Consider the following 23,704-nt stretch of genomic DNA (forward strand, 5'->3'; position numbering starts at 1 on the left):
AATGAGTGTGTCTGACCCAGTCCATTTTTCACCTGTAGGGGAAAAGCGCGCACACACACAAAAATTAAAATGGATGGTTAGGTGGGTCCCTTTTGAGAACTGTGTATGGCCCACCAGATTGATACAACTAAATTGGGTTCGTTCATATGGGCTTCATGCCAATCATTGCCTAGGAAAATTATTTTTTATCAATGGGTTTGGGGCATGTGGGACATTTGATAGGGCCCAATTAGGGGAGCAACATAATTTCATTTGATGAAGACCACTCTTCTAAGAATTCCCGTTTATGTACTAAGCGGTTAGCCATCGTCCTGACTGATCTCTATGTATTTGAAAATTAAGAAAATGGCGTATAGATATGCTTAGGCATCTGCCTAACTCGTCTAGGCATCCGTTTAGCACACAGACCCGCCTAAGCACCTGCCTACGTTACGACTCTCACCTATACAAAAATATAGATAATTTTCATTCTGCATTTTATTTTTTCAATAAAATGTAAGAAACTTGTTGAATACTTGAATAAACACTTATTATATGCTTGTCCCCGTGTTCACAATATGTTTTAATACTTTATAATTTATATATCATTTTATTTTGTAATATATGTATCTCAATACAATTATGTATTTTTTAAAGTATAAATAAGTACTTATGTATACGATATATAACAAATTTACTTAAATCTGCCTAGTCCGCATAGGCCCCCACCTAGTCGTCTAGGCCCTCGACCCTTGTCTGTCACCCGACTAATGTTTAGCGTCTTTTAAAACCTTGATGTAGACTATAATGATAACGCGGTACTCGAATCATATGTGAGTTGGATCAGTTTATATGTCAAATGTATTTATCATATTATATCACAGTAAAATATCATTCTTTATAGACTATAGTTTAGAATGCTGGATTGTCTTCGAAACTGGTATTTGGATATTGAGGTTTGAGGATGATAATTATATTTTATGAAGAAAGTGGAAGAAATAAAGTTATCTCTTTGTAGATGAAGAGAATAGCTATGGAGACTAATGATTTACATCTACGTAAAAGTGATCAACCTATATATGTAATGATTCAGGTCACGTTCATTTCTTTTTTCATTTTGGACAAGCGAGAAATGTTGAAGAGACTTTCTCAAAATTAAGAACTCTTCATTATCTTTTAGGTATAATTTTTTTGTCAATATTATAAAATGTTATGCCCAAAAAATAATGTAGCGGAGAGTCTATAAAGAATCTCGCTTTAAGAAAATCTTCTTAACATTTATCTTAGACATGCACCATCCGATTAGAAACAAGAATTCCCCATACCCTATAACTTATAGGTAGGTTGGTTTTGTTCATTTGTTTTGTCACAACAGCCTTATAATATTTCTCCTTTTTGGCGGCAAACACAATGGTCCTTCCTAGTTCCTAGTAGAAGACATTTCGAGCGAGCATTTCGAAGCTTGTGGATAACAAACCAAATTCCCATGGGATGCCATATTTTGTAAACAATATAGCGTGATTATTAATAATTAAATTATTATTTAAATGTTAATTAATGTATTTATTTTTTATTGGTAACATATTGCAAGATTTAACCAAATTATATGACTAGAATTATAGGAAACATTTGTATAATTCGTAAACCAGTAATAACTAGTATAGGAAACAGATTTTACAAAGATTTTTCTTCTTCTTATTTTGTCACAAGGTATGCAAAATCATCAGGAGTGCTCTATAAAGTCCACAGCTATGGAGTGGAGAAAACTTATAGATCAGTCAGCAAAACCTTATACAATAATATTAATAATATAATTTGATCATAATAATAGCATTACTTACTAATAAATTAACTAAGTAATTAAGCAGGTACCAAATATGTTCTTTTTCTTCTTTCTTTCTCTGCAAGTAAAGGGCAAGCTTCATGAGAGTTGAACAACACAGCAATGCCCACAGAGCTCTTTCTCTCCGTCTTCCTCCATCGGCTCCATGCTCGTCCATGCGTCGTTGGTTGCAGAAGTATCGAATTTATGAACGATCGACATTGTTCTTGATAATTCCCTCTCCATCCCATACCCTGCCAAGAAGTATAAATCCACTCCAATGGGTACCATTGTTAGGTAACGCCTTTGGCTCAGTGCCCAGTTTTGATCGTGAGGGCCCAATGCAGTGGGGCATTGCCGGTGGGACCCTTCAACCTCATTCCATATGTTGAGCATGCCGTCGTAGGATTCTATGTGGCCTTTCCATTGCTTGTAGCAATCGCCCGAGCTGAAAAGCCGTCCATCGACGGCCACGATTTGATTAGGTGGTACGTCCAGCTGCCACATCCCCACGACGAGGTCCCACTTCCCTACTCGCGGGTCGTACACCTCGGCGGAGCTGCGCACCATGATGGCCGGCACGTCCGAGTCAACCCTCTCCGCGAAACCCCCAACCACGTAGATCTTGCCCACCCACGTCACCCCAACGCACTTGTACCGCAACGTGCTCATGTCCGGCAGCGGAGTCCACCCGTCGAGGTCCGGATCGTACACCTCGGCGAACGGGATGCCCCTCGCGGACGCTAGCGTGGTCTTTCCACCCGCCACGTAGATCTTGTTATCGGAGACCGTGCAGGCGAAGTCGCACCGGGGGATGCCAAGTGGTGCGCACGTGGACCACTGGTTTGACCCGACATTGTAGCGCAAGACCGATGCGGAGACTTCAATGTCCACGTCGACAAGCTCGCTGGACTCGTCCCACGTGTGAGCTCTCTCCTTGTTACAAACCCTACCGCCAATTATGTATACCGAGTCGCGCAAAGACACCATGGCAAAGCCCTTGAGAACGTGATTCTCAGTGAGGCCTGGGATGGAGCTGGCGTGCGTCCACGTGTTGGTCGACGGATCATACCATTCTATCCAATTAGAAATGTTTAGGTTTGGAGCGGGCTCTCTGTAGCAAAACGTGGCACAAACCCTAAAATTGGATAGAGAATTAGGGTTTGGTGAAGAGGGTGGTGGAGTTGAAGGTCTTGGGGAAGATGGGAGAGAACCCATTGGAGTTGTTTGGGAGAAGAATATTAGGGTTTGTAAGTTTGTGTTAGTTTTGAGTTTTGGCAAATGGGAAATGTAATATAAGAGATGAATGGAAAATATAGATTGAGATTGCGGAGAATACCACAAATGTGTGGCTTGAGGACATCGTCTAGAAACTAGGTTTGGTGTGAATAACTAGGGTTTCTTGTATTGAGTCGAATAGGTGTTAAGATCATATTGTTTTGGCGGGTTATTGTCTCTTGCATTGTCGACTTTGTAAAATAATCAAGTTTTCCGGAGATTTCAGAGAGAAAGTAAGAGGAAATCGGATATCAAAGATTAAAGAAAAATGTGTGGGATTTGAGTCACTCTTGTATCTGATGGTTTTGGGTCTCGTTTTGAATGCGATCAATTGAGTTATATGACAGGGGACAGGGACAATATTTAGCATATCTAATTAACCAATTATCATGTACTTTCTTTGGTTATGACAGGGGACAGGGACAATTTAGAGACGTTCGAAGTTATTTAGAGGGTCAAAACAATGACGATGCGGACAATTTCTTTATTATTACGTAACTTCTATACATTTGTATGGTATAGAAAACTCACACCTATGCTGGAAATTTTGAGGAGAAGAGTAAATGGTGAAGTGGTGATTAGTAATTTTTTTACTTGGTTAGTTTTTCTTCTTCTTTTTCTACAGTTTCTACTATTTGGGAAACCTTACTACTTCATGTTCAACTATATACTCATTGAGGGAGCTCAAAATATCTACAGGAAAAAAATTGACAAATTAGCTCGTACAAAACAACAAAGGGGAAAAGATTAAATTGACTTGTACCAAAGACATGTTTGCATTCCATGGATAATATCTTAACAGAGCTTAATTCTTCAAACAGAAGAGGAATTTAATTATTTATTTGTCGATTTTTTTCAATAAAATTTCTCTCGTTCCGTCGCGGTTTTTTTATTTTTAAATTATATATTTGTTGGGGTTTTGGAGATGGAAAGTGATATGAATTTAACTAAATTCCCCACTCACTAACTTAGTTGATGCTGGACTTAACCATAATCCACGTTAAGTTTTTTCAATATCAGTCCAAATATTGCTCTAATTTTTGAGAAATTTCTTGTTTCTGATAATGGAACTAGGTAGACAGTTCAATGCAACAAAAGAATGTGACCCTTGTAGTGATGATTTATCTACGGGAGGCCAAGTGGTACTTAAATAGAGATGGGTATTTATTTGTAACTTGTAAGTGAGTTGAACAATCCGCTTGAACTGACTGTCGTACATATAAAACGTATAATGTACAAATAAAAATTAAATTTTAATTCAAATTTGAATACTGTTCTGACTAATTAACCTAGTTTACAACTGAACTAAACTACCATAATTGAACAAAGCTCAGATTTGCAAACTAAGTTTAGAAGTGCAGGCGTGGCACTGAGTGGTTGGCCAATCACCAGTTATGCTATGCTGAAATGTTTGGCATGCTAAAGGTTGCTCCAAGTCATTTTTGTCTCCCGTGATCTAAAACACATGGGCTGACCTTTAATCACTAACAGTATCATATAATACATAAGAAAATCCAACCTATTAGAAAAAGGAAACACAAGCACTGTTTGGACAGAAAGATTGGGAGAAGAGCTTATAGGGCATTAAGCAGCATTTGAAAAAGCACTTAAAAAGGCCTCAGTAGGGCAAATCCACATGAGATCCTACAATATGATATTTTTGATACATTGAACATTATCTGGATTATATCTCACCCTTTGCTTTCTCAACAAGCCAACACAGAATCATCTCTTGGATTTGGGTTTGCTTATCAAGAAACTAATTTTCCAATTTAATATGTAAAAGTGCTTAATACCATATTTGTTTTTGCTCCTGGGATCTCATGACTTTATCTCTGCTTTTTATCATGCAGATTTTGAGATAGTAGAAAGTAGTCTTGACATTTTGGGGAAACAAACAGCAACCAAGGCATGTGACCAACTAAATCATTTATGCTGGAGGGTGCAATTTTGTCTAAGAGAATTATCAGTTTTTTATACAAGATGTTTGTCCTTTATTAAAACGTTCGGTTTTTATTAAAGGATGAATTGTCAATATGGTATATAGAGCAAAGGAAATAGAAGGCCAGTATTGAGGAGGGAAGCTAGAAAAGCACATGATCAGATCACCAAGAAATGCACAAAGCAAAACCTCACACTAGAAATAAGTACAGGTTAAACAATTTTTTAACTGACAGATTTGGATGTGAGCTTTGGCAGGGATAATTCGGGCTGGCAAACATCGTTTTCAACCCCCATATACCTAACCCTAAATTGCAAGATGCAACCTTGATCAAGACAAAGTCTCCACTGTCTCGAGGTCCACCACGAAAACTTAACCCTAACCAAGGACCATTGAACGATGGCATCAAAGGGGAACCCGCTAGAAGAAAATGCCATTTGGCAAAACTTGACTCAAAATATTTCACTTAGCGAGAGAAACTTAACTACATTCGAAATGCTACTGTGACAATATCTCCGTTACCTACACACGTTATAACTTTAAGTTGAGATTCTTCTTTTATTCAAATACATCTCACTTCATGTTAGTTCCTCCACTCGAGATGCATGGGTGGGCGTCCGTCCTTCATTCCCATCCTTTATGTTTTGTAAAACGAGACTTCCTCTCTTATTCTCTAATACACAAAACTACCATCAAATACTTAATGTATATTGTCACACAACAGTGTGTAATTGACTTATAATACGGAAACAATGACACCCTTCTTACACAACCGCGTATGATTGACTTATAACACCGCAACAATGACACTGGGTTGTAGGAAAGTTATTCTCCCAAATCTAAGAAAAACCAAAACCCTAAACAGAGAAAGCTACGTAAGAAGAATACAGAGAAGTGCCAACAGCTGCCAAGGCCTAAGACAAGGTTTGCTCTGTGTGATGGAATGACAGATCATCCGAAATAGGACCTAGTTGGGCGGTGCGCGGTAATTAATAGGCACAGTCACAGACTGAGGAAAGTGCCTCGATCAACTGTGGAGAGAGACAAAATGGAATTTAATGAGCATATGGAAGAAAGCAACATGGCTTTGAAGACGAAGACAAAAAAGGACTTCCCGCATTTGCCTTGTATTGGAGACATACCAGTTTTGAGGAAAAGGAAAACTCTGATTTGACTCTTCAATGTAGAGCTTCATTGCCCTTTTTTTCACTTTGGAATTTGGACTTCCCCAATTTTTCATTGTCCGTTATTTTATGATTTTGTGAATCGATATTTAAAAAGAAAGTACATGGGTAAGAGCCCTAAATCCAGATTCTCTTTGCAATGGACATGTGATTTGAACTATGATGCATGGACGCAGACATGATAAAGATAAGAATACGACACGATATAATACGGAGATACATCAAAATAACAAGAAGAATTAATGTATGATCACAACGGAGTATACGGAAATACAACACTGAGAGGATATTATTGTGTCCATGCATCTTAGGATTTGAACTATGAGGTTTTTCATAAGGGAAGATTAGAATTTTAAGTCCCTTTGTTATCCATAGAAATGTAACAAATGTTTGAATGAGTTTTCAGAAACCTGTAGTTGATTTTTAGTAGGGTTTTCAAGACATTCTTTTTAAAAACATGAGGAAGGAATTGTATTTTTACGCTTGCATAATGATTTTTTTGAAGTGCTAATAATATAATTGTTGTTTTCAATCGAACAAGCCAGCTTTCAATCGAACAACGACACTCTTGATATGCCATCGTGGTATCCTTGTTCAATAATATGTTGTTGGTTAGAACGTGAAAATACATGATATCACGTTATTCGTTTGAAACGGTAGCATAGAGTGTAAGTCCTTCTCGTGGTTAGGGCTTCCACAAATTGCTGGGGGCTAGAGGGTTTAAGGTCACGTAAAAATTCCTAATAAAGGAGATAGTCATACGGCTTCAAATAGTGGAAAAAAGTAGAGACCGTGCAAAAACCGTGAAATAATTGATTCGTTATGTGCTACAGCCATATTCTGATAGTGATACGACATTCGGCTCACTGCCCACTGTACCTCCTCCCTTCCTCCCTCCCCCCCCCTCTCTCTCTCTCTCTCTCTCTCTCTCTCTCTCTCTCTCTCGTTTCTCTCTAGCTTAGATGGTGGAATTTGAGCATCCCAACCTAACGTAAATTTCAAGAAAAAAGTATATCAGTCTGTAGGAGGACAGCAGCTTGCAGCTCAAGCGGCACAGCTTACTTTGAAAGACCAAAAAGATTGCATTCACCATCTAACCCTTTCTCCAAAAGCTTGCTTCTCCCCTCCTTTTTATGCCTTTCCAGTTTCCACAAACACATTTTTCTTCAAGAAAATTGCACCTCATCTCTCAAATTCTTCAAAGAAAGTGAAAAAAGCAGTTTGATCCGCTGTTCTTATTGTTCTATGAATATGGGTTTGGTGGGAAGATTGGTGTGGGTGAACGCGTACAGCAGGAAGCAGTGCAGGCGCTTGTTCTGGAGAGTGAGAGCTGCCTTGAGGAAGGCTATCAAGAATTCTGGGAAGCAGCAGCTGAGGACGTTCCAGTATGATCCTTCGAGCTACGCCCTGAATTTCGACGATGGAAGCTGGAAATCAGGGGAGGGAGCAAATGCTGCTTTCAAACATGCAAGACCTCAGCGTTGTTCGGTTTCAGATTTGGATATCGGCAGTTCTGGGTGGGTTTATGTTCTTTGGGTGATTTCTGAGTGATGGTTTTGGAAGGATAGGGCAGAAGAAAGTAAATTGTTCTTTTTTATAACTTTTTTCGTTGTGTTTATGTTGTGTTCAAAAGCTCCATGTTGTTAAAAAGCACGGTTGTTGTCAAATGATGAATGAATCCAGATTTAGGCCAATTGGTCGGGGCAATGTGTTCTGACGGAAAATGCCCACTAATTATTTATATTTCTCCCTTTACATCTATTTCTTCCTTGTTTATGCTACACCTTAAACAGCCAAAGAATTGATCCACAATCTCTCAACAATATATATAAAGGAAAACTAATGAAAAAAAACTTGAAAACTTTTAATTTTGATGATAAAGACAAAATAAAGAGTAAAGTGAATAGTACTAGAATTGACTTTTTTAGTGTAAAAATGTAGTTTTTCGTTAAAGTGAACAGTACCGTGGGCTTTTGGTTAAAACTTCCTATAAATAAAGAGATGTTATAGACAAGCATTTGTACAAATGTTGAGAATGCCACATAATCGAAAATCAAGAAGAAATGATCACAGAACGCAACGAAACAGCATCCAAGAGGAATGTAGATAGGGTCATTTTTCGCAATAAAGGTACATACATCATTTGTCATCCCATGAGAAAGCCTAGACGGAACCTAATCCTCCATCTCTCCACGCAGGGAGATCGGAGGTCATCTAGACAGTAGGGTCTTCTAGCATGGCAATGGAAAGATTGTTTATCCGAGGATAAGCGGCTTTTTCATCAAGCTGGTTCTGAGCCCATAACAGCATCTTCAATAAGCTTGGAAGCTTTGGATCTGTGACAGGACGACGAAATATACAATAGTTATTAGCCCCTACGGAGATTTGTATTGGATTAGCATAGAATCAATCAAATATATTTGAAGAGATCGAATCAACGTCTCTTCTCAAAGATGCTCATGGGACAATTCCTCTAGATATACATTCAGATGAATATAAACCGATGAACAAATCTGATAGCAATGTTTTTGAAGTGGCTTTCCCAAATTATTTTTGAAATAGCGAATGATCCACAATTTTCCAACCATACAAATACCAGGATCAATGTACTCCACAATTAATTTTTTTGTTGATACAGCTTAGACTTGCTTTTTCTTTTGTGGTTTATCTACTTAACCTTTCTACTCGAAGAAAATGGGTACGGCGATAAAAAATATTCTATGAACCAACCTAGTGAAAAATTATTTTCATATGGTAAATAATGAAACATGCACAATGATGAGGTGGTGTAAAGTCCAAACATCTTCCCCCCATCCAACTTTGAGTCATGTTTCTTTCGTAACTGAAAACTGATACATAAGCAATGGCAGATCTAGAACAAATAAATTTTAGCAGGCACGCTAACCTTTTTCATGACTCTGGCTGGTAAGGATGGCTGCATTCACCTCACTTGCTGTCTTTAGGCGCTGTGATATGTCCAGAAGCTCTCCAAAGGGACAGTTGTTCACGTCTTCAAAAGCTAGCAGTGCAACAGTCCTCTCCAACTCTTCTAAAAAGCTTTGCTGCACATAACAGTATTGATAAGTACTAATAAATCGGAATTTCGTAGGACTAGATACTATAAACAACACAGTGAACACAATTCAGTTGGATGGAGGTAAGGAGGAAGCCAGAAGATAATAAATAATCAAATTATATACATGATAGTCAATCAAGGAAAAGCCACAACATGCCGAATCTTACATTTTCTTCTCCCCTTGGTGCTAGCTCTTCCTGAGCAAACTCAAGAGCCTCTTCTACTTTTCCATTCCGAATTAGTTCTATCAACCTTTGTTGTTGGAGATGGAAAAATAATTGGGGATTTGTATCCAGAATCTGCAGACAGAATTTTCACAGATCTTTCAAATAATTTTGATAAAGATTCTTCACAAAATAATAACAGGCTGCTCTTGAAAAATAAAAATAAAAATCAAAGGATAAAACTATAAATAATTATTTTGACCCTTTATTAATATTAAACACTTCTGCAATTTAGAATTGCCTTCTCTAAAGTACATTTCAGAACTCCCTTCTCTAAAGTACATCAGAGAACCTCGAGTCCTGGTAACTACGTCGCTTGCATCAGAGGCAGAATGACTCTCTGCAAGTGACTTGCAGCCTTAACCATGTTAACTGAAATGATTCCTCTTAATGTTATGGAAATCACGATGGACAGAGCGACCACAATGCAGGTGAGTCACCATATTTATAGTCTTCGCATACACTACTCAAATTCTAAAGCAGTCACTGGTCTAGGTTTTTGGAGGCAAGCACAACTAGCAAATTTGGTTAAGAGATGCCCCAGTGATGTAGTACAGAAGATTTCTATGATTAGCAATTTAAAATAACATATGAACCTCAATTCCAAAGGGAATTCATATGGCTGTTAACCTTATGTATAGTTTGTACCACACACACAAGTTACAATTATTCACATTGCACTACCAAACTTAATATGTAAGGCCAGACTTTGACATTAGCAAGACCAAATAAAAGAAAGCACAAAGATTCTATCAAATGAAAGAAAAGGCAAACGATTTTCATCAACGGTACCAAAAGTATAGACTCCATGAACGCAACACGAAAGTTTGAGAAATGGCATCCCACCTCAGGGTTTAAGTCATTCACTTTCTCGATCGCATCCTCCACATTACCACATTGTACTGCCTTCTTGACAGCCATACGGTCCATGATGGTTGTAAGATCAATATCTGCTATCTACCCATAAGGAGAAACACAACAGCATATAGCACAAAACGAATCACACCACCAAGGCATAAATTATAAAAAATAGGCCATTAAACTATGAAAAAAAGGATACGTTCGGTTCCAGATTCCTTCCGGAATTTCTCAGCAGCATCCACATAACCCTCAGTGACAAGAAAGTTCATCACCAATTTATTCATGTCCTCTTTCCTAATTTTTACGTCCTTGAGCTTCTTCTCCCACTCTTCCCTCGTTATGACTTTCTTCGACCCGGCCTATGCATAAAATACAAATTATATACACATTTAACATGCCAACGGGAATACTTATTGACCTAATTACTACACATTCAACCTCAAATCAACCTCGTAATCGCGTTCTAAAACATTGAAATTAAGCAGCAAAAACAACGAAATTAGAACCGATAACAAGATTTCAAATTTACCATTGCTTCGATCTCTGCAAGCTGATGAACAATAATCCAGAGCACGGACATCAGTGCACGGCCTCAAAGCCCATTGTTCAACCCCAGCAACCACTTTCTTCCAAATCACCCTGCAAAATTACGCACAACGACACAAATCGCAATAAGAACCCTGGGCTCGCCAAAAACCCTGTTACTGAAACTGATTGATAATTTTCCCGAGAAAATTTTAATCCAAGACAAGTGTTTGTATGCCGAGAAAATTATACTGAAGTAAAAAGGTACCTCTGAAGCGTGGTGGGTAGCTGGGTTTGCGATGATTGCGTCTGTATATGTATATCGGTTCGGATTTTGGGTGTGCGTGTGAGTGAGTGATTGGGATTCCGGCGATCCCTTTCTTCTCGCTGCTCTCCGAACTCTCTCTCCGGGTTTGGTCTCGGGTTCCCTTAATTTGGGTTCACGGAACCGTTGGGTTTCAACCTGAGTCGAGTTCGGGCTTTGATTTTGGGTTACATCTTGATCTGCAGACCGGGCCCATGTATGAGGGCTTGAGAGTCAAGAAACCTTGTTCACCGAGAGGATGTCTCGTTTGTTTCGAGTCGAGTTCAAATCTTTTGCGCATATTTTATGTTTGGTATCTTCATAGAAACTCGTAGCCACTCCTTTTATTTTTTTTTTGGAAAAACAATATTATTTACATCAAGAGGTGAGAGAGTGGACTAAGCCTCATAATGAGCTAGTAATAATGTGGTTTAAATTTGTCTTTGACAAGAATCGAACTTAAAATATCTCACTCACAGGTGGAGACGAGTATCACTAGATCGTAATTCTAAGTTACAACTCTTAACCATTTTAAACTACTTTCAAACAGATTTCTCAATAGTTAATTTTGAAATAAAATTTCATCAACGAAGTGGTCTTTAAACCCTTACTATTATTTGATAGGAATCCTTGTTTCGTGGAATAAATTTAGAACTGCAAGAGGTAAAAGAAGAAAATGAAATTGCAACATTAAGTTATTTCTCTCTTCTCATTTTCGATGAATCGAACTAAGTCCAGAGAAATTTGGCAAAAACTAAAAACTAAGTTTAGAGAAAAAAGCATATGACTTTAACCAATTTGACGAAACCAGATCTCGACGACCACTTTTTTTTTTGCTTGTCTTTTCGTTGGCTCATGATCCCTTTTTCCACAACTAAAGTTTTCACATGTTCGTGGAATTACTAAACATACCGACAATCGCCAGCCAAATACGACCCCATTCAAAATAATAAAAAAATGAGAAAAATCCAAAAGTAGACGGAAAACAGATACAACATAGTGGCGCGAAATGGACCGGTTAGGTACAACCGGTACTTCCCCCATTAATTAACAATTCGACTTATACGCAATGGACGGATTTGGCCGGTTGCCAATATACACGAATTACGGGCCCCACTTGTTTTTTAACTCCCTCTTTGTAAGGGAAAGCAACTTGGAAATTTCCTAGCAACTTTATTAGACACTTTTGCCCTTAGATAACGCCTTTTGTTTTTGTTTTGATACAGTGCTTATATGTACACATAATTAACGTGTATTACAATTTTAATTACTTAGATATAGTATTGTATTGCAATCATTTTCTTGTTTTATTTTGTTGGCAAAAGCACAATTTAAGGGCACCGTTTTTGTGGCTTTAAAAATATCGTCTTATATCTTCATTGCGTAAATTTTTTGTGTGTTTTATAAATTTAAAATGTCAAAATTAGATAACGAGGGTTGGTTGAGTTGGTAATGATTGTTCTCTTCGCTAGACCAAAGGCTAGGTTCAAGTCCTGCTATCTACACTACTGACAATCCCTCTTGGTGAGTGATTTGTAAATTCAAAAAAAGGACTAAAAACCCTCTCTATAAGTTCTCAAAGAGGCTTGTGGTATGCCCTGATCCTGAGATGGGATAACCTCTCCTCCCCTAAACTTTTTGTTACCAGATAAATAAATTGACATTCAATCACAACTTGCACACTGATCTGGTGGTGTTTCTTTTAATTGTAAGTGAAAATTTTCAAATTCAACCTCACGTACCCGCCAATTTAATTTACGATTGACTTATTATATGATTTAGTCTAAATTCCATAACAGTATTTATGTAAATAAAAGAGAAAAAGAAATAGGAAATGGATTGTTTTCGGATCCCTTCCACCAAATCCACTCAATCAATCAATCCGAATCCTTCAAATTTGATCTAACGACTACAAACATGCTCCTTTAAAAGTTATAATAATTGTAACCGTCGGATTAAATTTCAAAAATCCGAATTAAGTCATTGAATGAATTTGGTGGAAGGGATCCGAAAAAATCCCTTTCCAAAGAAATTAGGCATAAGAATCTTGCATATAGTACGCACAACAATTTGGACTCGTGACTGATGGCGTGGCAATAGAATCAAACCATCGAGAAAGCGAAGCGAATAATCCAATCAAAATCCATTTTCGTAAAATAAATCAAAATCCCCCCAAATTCCTGGTTCAAGTAGGAAAGCGAAAACCCGGCGAATAATTATACGAACCAAGAAGTTTCCGACGAAATCCCAAAAAAAAAAGAAAAAAAAAAAAGAAGGGGAACGAGTCCTTAAACTGCGCACCCCTAAAGTCCCCAAAACCCAATCTAAACCTGCGCGACCGCATTCTTCACGATCCGCGCGAGACTTTGTCGACATAAAGCAAAATAAATAGTTAAATAAATCAAAAGTCGCGTCGCGAACTTTCTCAGACGCCTTCACATCGACAACGATCCAAACGCTGCCTTCTCTCTCTCTCTCCCCCTCTCTCTCCGCGGTCGATTTCTTGGGAATTTCCCGGCGGTTTCGTTGGGAATGCGATTGCAATTGCTCGGATCCAGGTTTTCGTTCGGAATTCCGAGTATAATTTGACTGCTTCTGGTTAGGGATTTTGCGTTGAAGTGCGGACAGGCTAGGGTTAGGGTTAGGGTTGCACAGTATGTTGAAGGCGGAGGACTGCTCGAATTGGAACGAGTTACCGGCCGCCGATGGATTTGCAGGAGAAGAATTCGACGACGACGGCGACGAGATGTGCATAGATGTCGACACGCTCTATCGCCTTCTCGATGAAGAACCCACGGTAATTTTTCGGTATTAGTACTGTATCGGAAAAGGATTGAACTTGTTTGCAATTTGTTGGGAGCTTTGAATTTTTTTTTTTTTTGCGATTTGGCTGCGCTGTGAAAGATATGGCGGTCTGGTGTGGGTTTTGGAATTCCTGTGGAAATGGGCATTTGGTTCCGTTGGGTGCGACTTAAGATTGAGCTTGTAGTCTGTACGTGCATGTGTTTGTGCATGGTGAAGGATTTTGCATGCAATTCTAGTGGAAACACTTAATCTCAGCTGGTTATTACTGAAAAAATCATGGTGTAGTGGATAAGAACGATCAAATTTTGAAGATTTTGTCATTGTAAATTACTAGTAGAAATGGGTTTACTAAGGGGAAGCACCAGAGGGGTTTATGAGCATATTGACGTGTCGTTTTGTTGTTGTAGATAAATTCTCACATTCCCTTCTTGTTCTTGTTTGTTGATACATTTAATTAACTAGACCTTGGAGCTTTTCGTTGAGCACTTTTTGTTAACGCCGAGTTTCGATAAGAATTACAGATGTCTTCCTTTTTCATGTTCAACGTTTTGCTCAATTAATTATTGTCTCTAGCCTAATGCTGAACTTTCGAATATTGACAGCAGAGTTGTCCAGAGAATTTGTCATTGGAAAATCGATTGGATGCTGAAGCTGTTTCCGATGCTCAGCTCCTAAGCGGTAAGTATTTTGTTTTGACTTTATAGCTTCTTTTTTATTTTTTATTTTAACGTTTTATTGTTTCTCCCATATATGGCATAGTTTTCTCAGCTCAGTTTTGTAGTAGGATATCGTTATCTTCTAGAATTTGTGGTATTCTGGAACATCTATATTACAAACAACTACATTTGACTACATCTGAATACTTGTTTCTCTGGTGGTGGTTTAGGATCTCAAGCAGTAAAAGAAGAACCGCCTATAGAAACCAATTTAATGGGTCCAGGCTCATGGAATCCCCCATACAGATTGGAAGCTTCTCATTCTGGGGCAGGGGGTCAAGATGGCTCTTTTGATTATGAAGGGAACCATGACATGAATTTTGATTACAAAGAAATGCAACCATCATCACACACTGGTTCTCCCGGGCATACGTACTCTGCAAGTCTTAAAGACTGGATTTCCTTGAATCCAGCCAACGAGACTTGCTTTACAGAGAGGGTTGCAGTTTCACAGCCATGTAGCACGGCATCTAGTTTTTCTGAAGGCCATGTTAATCACATTTTGGACCACAGAGATCTGAATGTCCTGCAGGGGGAAGTTGATGTGCCAGGGAAAGCTGAATCTGAATGTAAGTTAATATTTCAACTTGTTTATAAACTGGACTAATGAATTGCGTTTTTTCTGGGCTTTTGAAGTTTTGATGTAGATCATTGCATATATGTTTTGTATTGTTTTTAAATTTTGAGGTGGAAGGACTAATTTATGTCTTGTGATGGTTGATTGCAGATGCTTCACAATGCCTTGGTATTGAGAACATGGACTTAAATTCCAGAACCTATTTCAATTTGGGGCAAAATACCACGGAAACCATAGGGCTATCTGAAAATAATTCCTGCACTTCTATGGAAATTTCCTCTACCCTCTGTCAAAATTCTAATGTTTTCAGCGACCCTTATACAGCTATGTGTGGCAGGAGCTTAGATAATCCATATTTCACTGATGCCTTAATGGATCATAGTCCGACTAGGTATTATTTTCCGAGTAATGAAGAAATGATGGCTAATGTGAAGGATGAATCAGGGGAGTTTCCAACTGATAGTTCATGCTCAACTACCAAGATGAATTTAAATGGCCAGGAGGGGATAACCGGTAAATCTTCTTTTGAGCCTTCAATGATTGATGTTTTAAATGGGAACCAGTGGAATTTTGGATATGGTAATTGTATGTCAGCAATCAGTGGAAATTCTTCTTTCGATGCTGACTCTTTTCCTGCTGACAACAAAGCATCAGTTGAGCCTTTGTGTTCGACCTATACATACATGTCAAGCAAAAAGGAAACGAATGGTTTGAAAAGTGAAAAGATTGATGAGTTTGTTGCACCAAGTAGCGTTATGCGTCAATCTTTTCGAGGCATGGATGAAGCTGTCAGTAGACAGTCTTATAGTGCTGATGATCACTTTTTTGACAAAGACTCAAAGCAGTCTGGTTTTGGTTTATCAACTCAGAATCTTGGTAACTCAGTGGATGATGATGAAGTCATGATTGCTGCATGTAAGAGAGCTTGTCACTCTCAAGATTTTAGGAATGGAAGTTCCACATCCCCTGTTGATGGTCAATCTGTGAATTCAAATGCCTATTTTCCAGGTGCTCAGCCATTCACTTCATTTGAGAATCAGGGTTACATGAAGGACAAAGTAACTCATTCTAAGAGCATGCTTTTTTCGAAAGTCAGCCCTGAATCAATTCATAGTAACTTCTCTGACAAATCCCCTGCAGAGGATGACGTTGATGTATGTATTATTGAAGATAACAGTCATCCTGCACCCTCAAATCGCTCTTCAGTGGTTAGCAATACTAGTTACGCTGCGCCCGTGTATCAGTCTCCAGCACTTGGAAATACTGTTGTTAATTCTCAACAATTGACGCCGAGTGGTCATTACTCAGGAGTGGGAGGCATGAGATTCAAGACACGAGATGAACAATTGATTTTGAGAGCAGCATTGCAGGTTAGCTCTTAGTTTGGAATTTTATTTCCTCACAGTGATTATCCAGAAATCCTGAAAAATTCCTTTTGCATTATTTTTGTTTTTGTTGTTTAGCTGCCATTTACCCCCTGAACGAGCATGATATTGTCATTCCCTAAATCTCATGCTTCCCACAATGCCTATCAGTTCGTCGGTCTTGTGGCCCTTTTAATTGAATCAGACATTTGCTTTGTTTTATTTTTCTGGTAAATGTAGCCTAAGCTGAATCACTCTTTTTTGCATCCAATATTTGATTTAGCAAGTGGCTATATTATTAGATGGATCACCTTTTTTGTGTCAAATTGTTGATTTATTAAGTTGCTTTTGTATAGATGGATCACTTTTTCTGTGTCAAATTGTTGACTGATCAAGTAGCTTTTATATTATAAAATGGGTCATCAGAATTTATATTTTGATGGCAAGTTTTTGTAATACTTTTCAAAATTCTATCATTGTCCCACATTGTGTCCTGTATATAGTTTTGGTTCTCTGTTTTAGTGAGAAAAATTGAAAGTACTCGTGTTCATCACTGAAAGTTGAGATCTGAAACCTTGCTGAGATAAATTTTGTGTGCAGGACCTTTCACAGCCCAAGTCAGAAGCTATTCCACCGGATGGACTTTTAGCAGTTCCTCTGTTACGGCACCAGGTTTTGAATTCTACCCTCTCTTGACTTTAATTCTAGATAAGTATAGTCTGAACAACCTGTAAAAAGGCAAATGTGGGGACTGCTGGGAATTTGATAAGTATCTATTTTCTTGTATAGTGATATCAACTAAAATAAATGTGGATACATGTTTATTGCCTTGTTTCTAGGTAAAGAAAAGGGTTATTCTATTGTATTTAAATAGACAAGAAAGAAAGTTTCCAGTTTCACATGTTCTTTTAAATAGTTTGAGGTTTATGATATGGTTCTTGTTACAGAATCAAAATCTTCTAGCTTAAATTAGAAGTTGGATTATTTCAGCTGCCAGTTAAGTGTTTTGGCATGCCATTTTAATGTTTAGGATTTTTTTAAAAGTCATACGCATCTTGTTATTTGAAATAGTTATTAGTTTGGTTTTTTTCCTTTCTTTCTAAGGAGTCTACTGCACTGTGCCTAGTCTGGTTCTATATGTGTGTCTGTGGTGAATGCACTGAAAAGGGTCCATCTAAGTTTAATTCATGTCTTGGGCAGAGAATTGCATTGTCATGGATGGTTCAGAAAGAGACAGCAAGTTTGCACTGTTCTGGAGGAATTCTTGCCGATGATCAGGTCTATATGATTCAGTATTGATTAGCTATCACCACTTCCATCTTTCAAGTACTTGTGTCTAATATTCTTGTGTATATTTGATTTTCATTTTTCAGGGATTGGGAAAGACAATATCGACAATTGCACTTATACTTAAGGAAAGGCCTTCATCTGGAGCTTGTCAAGATGTAAAAGTGCACAAGCTGGAAACTCTGGATTTGGACAATGATGATGATATGCCTTTTGAGATTGGTGGAAAGAAGCAACATGCTGATGCCCATGAAGTTAGTTCAAATGGAACTCCAAACGAGAGCATAAAACCTTTGATACAAGCAAAGGGAAGGCCAGCTGCTGGAACACTTGTTGTTTGTCCCACGAGTGTCCTCCGGCAATGGGCTGAGGAGCTTCAGAACAAAGTAACTGAAAAAGCTAATCTCTCGGTGCTAGTTTACCATGGATGTAACCGGACAAGGGATCCTTTGGAGCTGGCTAAGCATGATGTTGTTCTCACAACATATTCAATTGTCAGCATGGAGGTTCCTAAGCAGCCTCTTGTTGATGATGATGATGAGGAGAAAGGAAAGCGAGATGAGTACGATGGTCCACATTACAGTAAGAAAAGAAAATACCCCCAAAATTCTGCAAATAAAGGCTCAAAAGGTAAAAAAGGATTAGAGAGTGCTGTGCTCGATTCTGTTGCTCGCCCTCTTGCTAAGGTTGCATGGTTTAGGGTTGTCCTGGATGAGGCTCAGAGTATTAAGAATCACAGAACTCAAGTAGCTAGGGCCTGTTGGGGTCTTCGCGCGAAACGTAGGTGGTGCTTATCAGGGACTCCTATCCAGAATGCAATTGATGACCTTTATAGCTACTTCAGATTTCTAAAATATGACCCTTATGCTGTATACAAGTCATTTTGCTCTACAATTAAGGTCCCAATCAATAGGAATCCAACAAAAGGGTACAGAAAACTTCAAGCTGTTCTGAAGACAATTATGTTACGCCGCACTAAAGGTGGGACCAAATATATTATATCCGTTCATTGGTTGTTTCTCCTTGAATAAAAATAATCTTAGGTTGATAATATTACTTTGCTAGTTTTTTTGGTGCCTTTGGAAAATTCATTGGGTATGTGTTGATTTTAGCCATGAGTGAACTATCTCTTACAAGTCATTCTTATTTTCTGGTATATATTACGATTTATTAATCTTAAGTTATGTGGTCGGAAGTGAATTCACAAGGCATTTCCTTTCAGAACTTGCTTTTAAATTGAAACCAAGTTTCATTATTTTCTTTCCACTGAAATTCTTATAGTCGACTTCCATTTTAATCAGTACTGATTGTCTCCATGTAATGGTAATTTCTTGCTGTAGGCACACTTCTTGACGGAGAACCTATTATTACTTTACCACCTAAATCTATAGAATTGAAAAGGGTGGAGTTTTCCAAGGAAGAACGGGATTTCTACTCGAGGCTAGAAGCTGATTCACGTGCTCAGTTTGAAGTATGGTTTAGTGCAAAGCTAATTTTGGTGTTGATATCAGTTTTGCTTTCTTATTTTTCTGACATGCCCTTTTTTCCTCTTGAAAGGAGGCTTTTGGCTTCTTTTTCTTTTCTATTCTTGTTCAGAGCATGAGGTATCCATGTTTAATTCCTTTTGGTCATTTTCTAAAATATGTATTCTTCACGTCAGGAATATGCAGCAGCTGGAACTGTTAAACAAAATTATGTTAACATTTTGTTGATGCTTTTGCGTCTTCGACAAGCTTGTGATCACCCTCTTCTTGTTAGACGGTATGATTCAAATTCTTTATGGAGATCTTCAGTTGAGAAGGCAAAGAAACTTCCTCGTGATAAACAACAATCCCTTCTGAATTGTTTAGAAGCTTCTTTGGCAATATGCAGCATCTGCAATGTAAGTGTATACTTTGAACATTTGTTTTTTTTATTTTTTTAATTTTTTTTTCATATTCGTATTTTAAAATGGTTGGATGGCGTTTTCTGATTTTCCAAATTAATATGCGTAGTTGGTATAGCCTCACTGTGTTATTGTGATATACTTTCTTGTGGAGCATACTTTTTCTTTTTTAAAGGATCTTCCATGCGGAGCATTTTAAATCTGATACTACTCTCGTATCTTTATAAATGCCATTGAGGTGAAAATTTTGTATAATTATACCTGATGTTTCTTTTACAAAATCTTTATTGTATTTTTTGTGGTGAGTACAGTTAGGAATCTTTTTAATAGAATAAGCTAGGAATGGTAAAAAAAGTCAATATTTGAATAAATTATACAAAACATTAGACCATTCCTTAGGGGAACTGTCCGGCTGACACCCCAGTTTTTATTTTCTTAGGATCCGCCTGAAGATGCTGTTGTTTCCGAATGTGGTCATGTCTTCTGTAGCCAATGCATTAATGAACATCTTACTGGCGATGACAACCAGTGCCCAAACACAAATTGCAAAGTTCGACTCCATGCTTCTTCAGTGTTTTCAAAAGCCACTTTGAACAGTTCTCTTTCTGACCAGACTAATCCAGAAAGTATTGGTTCTGAAGTTTTTGATGCTGTAGAGACTTTCTATGAGGATCGCTCGTACAACTCTTCCAAGATTAAGGCTGCCCTTGAGGTTCTCTGTGCAATGTGTAAACCACAGGGTTGTATTTCTGGAAATAGTAGTTGCATAGAAGACACAGTTGATAGAAATGCCAACTCTTCTGATATTTGTGTGGTTGAACCACCTGAGGACGTTCCTAAGAGACAGAACTTGGATTTGGTGACTAATCCTCAAAATTCGAAGAAGGTAGTTAGAGAAAAAGCAATAGTCTTTTCACAGTGGACGAGGATGCTGGACTTGCTTGAAGATTGTCTTAAAACATCTTCCATTGAGTACAGAAGACTCGATGGAACAATGTCAGTAACAGCTAGGGATAAAGCTGTCAAGGATTTTAACACCCTTCCAGAGGTTTGCGGAAATAATAGGAAATCTTGCATCTTTGATATAATCTTCAAAATAATCTTTTAGTTGGTATTTTCATTTGGCAGCGATGGTTCTGAAGTTTGACCCTGTTTCTTGTAGGTGACAGTCATGATAATGTCTTTGAAAGCAGCTAGTCTTGGTCTAAACATGGTTGCAGCTTGTCATGTTCTTCTTTTGGACCTCTGGTGGAATCCTACCACAGAAGATCAAGCAATTGATAGAGCTCATCGGATTGGGCAGACTCGTCCTGTTACAGTTTTGCGTTTGACCGTTAGAGATACTGTCGAAGATCGTATTTTAGCCCTTCAGGTACTGTCCTTGATTTCTTCTGTAATTTTTCTTCTTGTTTGTAGTTTAATTTTCTTGATCACAACAAAATAGGATTGAATATAATTAAAAAAATTCATTGCTTCAGTTCAAGTTTGCACTTCAAAATACTGTAGGGCCATTTTTTGACATATTTCGTTATTAGACTGATAATTTAATTTGTGTACTCTCCTGTACTGCTATTCTGATGCTATGATACACGTGGTTGATTTCCACAGCAAAAGAAGAGAGAGATGGTTGCGTCTGCGTTTGGAGAGGATAAAACGGGTGGTGGACAGACTCGCCTGACGGTAGAGGATCTTAAGTACCTGTTTATGATGTGATTAGAGAGAACTTCATAGGTCGAGGAGATTTTGGTTTTGCTAACACAAAAAGGTATGTCGATAGGTTTGTTTTGTTTTTTGGCATTGGCAGCAGCAGGATTGATACTCGAAGACTATCTGACAATAGATCTTAAAAGTAGGAGCGTATGGGGCTATCAACTAGAAGATTATGTTAATAGTCTGTATAGAATCACATGATCAATTCTTTTCCCCACAAATTTTATCTAACGATTTCTATTCTTTACCCGTCCTCGTCGTTGCCCATCATATTGTATAGGATGTGGAATAGTAGGTAGTCTAAAGCAATTAAAGCTGGGAAGATTCGTTTCTCGCCGATTTGTAAAGCGTAGAGGGTATTTCCCTTGGTTCATCTTCTGTTAGTTTCTCTGCTTCGTTATGATTTATACAAAAGTTAGGTTTCGTGATCACTCTGTATAGTACTGATTTGGTGGTGATACTTACAACTTTGGAGACCCGTGTTGTTGATCTTTTTTTTTATTTTTTATGATTTGTTGCTGCTTTGCTGCCCTGTTGATTCGTGGCAATTCGAGATGAGATGACCGTGACCAGGTTTCGGTTTTTTTTTTGTTTTTTGATACAATGTGACAAGAACTCGCCGTTTGAGTGAGCCGAATCTGCGACCTGGAGACCTCGTTTACAAGTGAATGGCTTCGGTGTGAAATGTAGGTTCTAGAGATACGTAAGTTCGAAAGGGCGGGGAATCGAGTGAATCGAACTCTGAACGCCTAACAATTAGGCATTAATGCAAGAATTTCACGTCATTCATCTCCTTCGCCGCCGCCGCAGCCGCACCGGTGATTCAACCAACCCAAAATATCTCCCCTCACAACGTCCGCATTCTCATCAGTCTCCCCAAAGTGTAAGGCATGCATTATCCCCTCATAAATCTTCAACGTCTTATCCTCGCTCTTCGCCGCCGCATACAACGCCCTGCTCACCTCCGGGTCCGTCCCCACTCCCAACATCCGCGCTGCCGTGCAACACAATAAACGGAAGGCTGACGTCCCACACTCTCGCTCACGTACTGCGTCACTCTCAGCAGTTCCACCACCGCCACCAGCCTCGGCTTTCCCCGGTACCTCGTCGGATTCACATTCGCCACGATCTTCTTCTCCGCCACCTTCACTGACTTCCGCATCAGGTCGGCGGTGGGGACTATCGCCAATTTCGGCAGGTATCCCGCCACGAACGTCAGTATCTGCGGAATGGCCACCTGGGTTTTACTTTATCAGAGATTTTGCACATGGGGGGCAAACCGCCCCGCCGCCCATGGACTCGCCGTGTAAAAAACGGCGGAGTCCATGAAATTGGGGGTCCTGCTGTTTGACCAAATTGAAGAACGATAGGCAGTCGTTGACCACGAGGCCAACGTCGGGGACGAAGGCGCGGAGGCCGTCGGGGCCGCCGTGACCCTCGAGGTCGAGACTCGAGAGCGAAGCAGGCGAAGCCGTTTTGGGCGAGGAAGATCGGGGTGGCTTGGAAGGTCGAGCTGATGTCATTGCCGTAGCCGTAGCCGTGGACCATGAAGATGATGCCACGTGGACGACGGAGGGGGATCCATTGGCGGGTGAGGAGCTTGAGGCCTCTGGGGGAGGTGTAGAAGGATTTGGAGGATTTGATGCCCTGGAGATTGTAGTAGTCTTGCTCTGGTGTGGTGGTGGTGAGGATTCCTTGCACCTCCATTGTTGGAAGTGCTTTTGCTCCTCTGCTTTGCTTCAAGAGAAGCCGACGACTGGGTGATGAGAGAGAAGGATATGACTTTTTCATTTTTTTTTTAGGTTGGCTTGATGTTGATTTGCTCGAGTTGTGTTCGACTGGGTTCAGCAGGTTTGCGACTCAAGGATGTTTATTTTTTTTCATTTTTAATTCTACTTTCCTTTTTTCGAAAATTGCACGAGTAATCTCGACTCTTTTTTGTATATTTTTTTATAATTTGATAATAGGGTAATCATATTATCTTCAACTTTTAGTTTAATTTTGATAATGTGTCACTATCATATATTTACACATTCAATTTTCATAGACGCTAAATTTTTAGTTTAATTTGTAGTCTTCTTTTAGTTTTCGTGGAGAATTCCAAGTTGTGTAAATCTAGAAATCAGTAACTACAAACTACAAAACGTTTGTCCCCGACACCCAAG

At 38.8% G+C, this 23,704-nt stretch overlaps 3 protein-coding genes and 1 pseudogene across 5 annotated transcripts; 1 reads left to right on the forward strand and 3 right to left on the reverse strand.

The window, feature by feature from the left end:
- Positions 1-1,589: 1,589 nt before the first annotated feature.
- LOC137721298 (F-box/kelch-repeat protein At1g26930-like) lies at positions 1,590-3,313 on the reverse strand. The gene has a single exon (XM_068460406.2). It carries the CDS (start codon positions 3,017-3,019, stop codon positions 1,901-1,903), a length of 1,119 nt encoding a protein of 372 aa, XP_068316507.2. The 5' UTR covers positions 3,020-3,313; the 3' UTR covers positions 1,590-1,900.
- Positions 3,314-8,195: 4,882 nt separating this feature from the next.
- On the reverse strand, positions 8,196-11,487 carry LOC137725357 (protein GID8 homolog). Of its 2 annotated transcripts, none has more exons than XM_068464014.2 (7): positions 11,160-11,487; positions 10,896-11,005; positions 10,566-10,725; positions 10,352-10,458; positions 9,449-9,580; positions 9,111-9,267; positions 8,196-8,541 (listed from the first exon to the last, which is right to left on the reverse strand). In XM_068464014.2, the coding sequence occupies exons 2-7, from the start codon at positions 10,944-10,946 to the stop codon at positions 8,420-8,422; spliced, it is 729 nt and encodes a 242-aa protein (XP_068320115.2). In that variant the 5' UTR covers positions 10,947-11,005; positions 11,160-11,487; the 3' UTR covers positions 8,196-8,419. The 2 variants fall into 2 exon arrangements, with proteins under 2 accessions (XP_068320115.2, XP_068320116.2); XM_068464015.2 differs by having other exon boundaries at positions 10,352-10,455; positions 11,160-11,351.
- A 1,792-nt stretch (positions 11,488-13,279) lies between these two features.
- LOC137724489 (helicase-like transcription factor CHR28) lies at positions 13,280-22,015 on the forward strand. 2 transcript variants are annotated; one of them, XM_068463229.2, is made up of 12 exons: positions 13,280-13,992; positions 14,603-14,678; positions 14,887-15,285; positions 15,444-16,663; positions 17,258-17,329; positions 17,858-17,935; positions 18,031-18,925; positions 19,285-19,415; positions 19,605-19,826; positions 20,269-20,877; positions 20,992-21,201; positions 21,438-22,015. In XM_068463229.2, exons 1-12 carry the CDS (start codon positions 13,852-13,854, stop codon positions 21,540-21,542), a joined length of 4,158 nt encoding a protein of 1,385 aa, XP_068319330.2. In that variant the 5' UTR covers positions 13,280-13,851; the 3' UTR covers positions 21,543-22,015. The 2 variants fall into 2 exon arrangements, with proteins under 2 accessions (XP_068319330.2, XP_068319331.2); XM_068463230.2 differs by having other exon boundaries at positions 13,414-13,992; positions 14,606-14,678.
- Positions 22,016-22,190: 175 nt separating this feature from the next.
- On the reverse strand, positions 22,191-23,412 carry LOC137724490 (caffeoylshikimate esterase-like; annotated as a pseudogene).
- Positions 23,413-23,704: the final 292 nt, after the last annotated feature.

This window comes from Pyrus communis, chromosome 5 (assembly GCF_041283825.1).
Source record: "Pyrus communis isolate YQ-2024b chromosome 5, ASM4128382v1, whole genome shotgun sequence".
NCBI lineage: Eukaryota > Viridiplantae > Streptophyta > Magnoliopsida > Rosales > Rosaceae > Pyrus > Pyrus communis.

Coding starts and splice junctions, on each gene's coding strand:
- LOC137721298 (XM_068460406.2), bottom strand. CDS start 3,019: ATGGGTTCTCTCCCATCTTCCCCAAGACCTTCAACTCCACCACCCTCT.
- LOC137725357 (XM_068464014.2), bottom strand. CDS start 10,946: ATGTCCGTGCTCTGGATTATTGTTCATCAGCTTGCAGAGATCGAAGCA. Junction 10,459..10,565: donor GAAGGAATCTGGAACCGAAC/GTATCCTTTTTT, acceptor ATGGGTAGATAG/CAGATATTGATCTTACAACC. Junction 8,542..9,110: donor CAGCCAGAGTCATGAAAAAG/GTTAGCGTGCCT, acceptor GTCCTGTCACAG/ATCCAAAGCTTCCAAGCTTA.
- LOC137724489 (XM_068463229.2), top strand. CDS start 13,852: ATGTTGAAGGCGGAGGACTGCTCGAATTGGAACGAGTTACCGGCCGCC. Junction 15,286..15,443: donor AGGGAAAGCTGAATCTGAAT/GTAAGTTAATAT, acceptor GGTTGATTGCAG/ATGCTTCACAATGCCTTGGT. Junction 16,664..17,257: donor TTTTGAGAGCAGCATTGCAG/GTTAGCTCTTAG, acceptor TTTTGTGTGCAG/GACCTTTCACAGCCCAAGTC.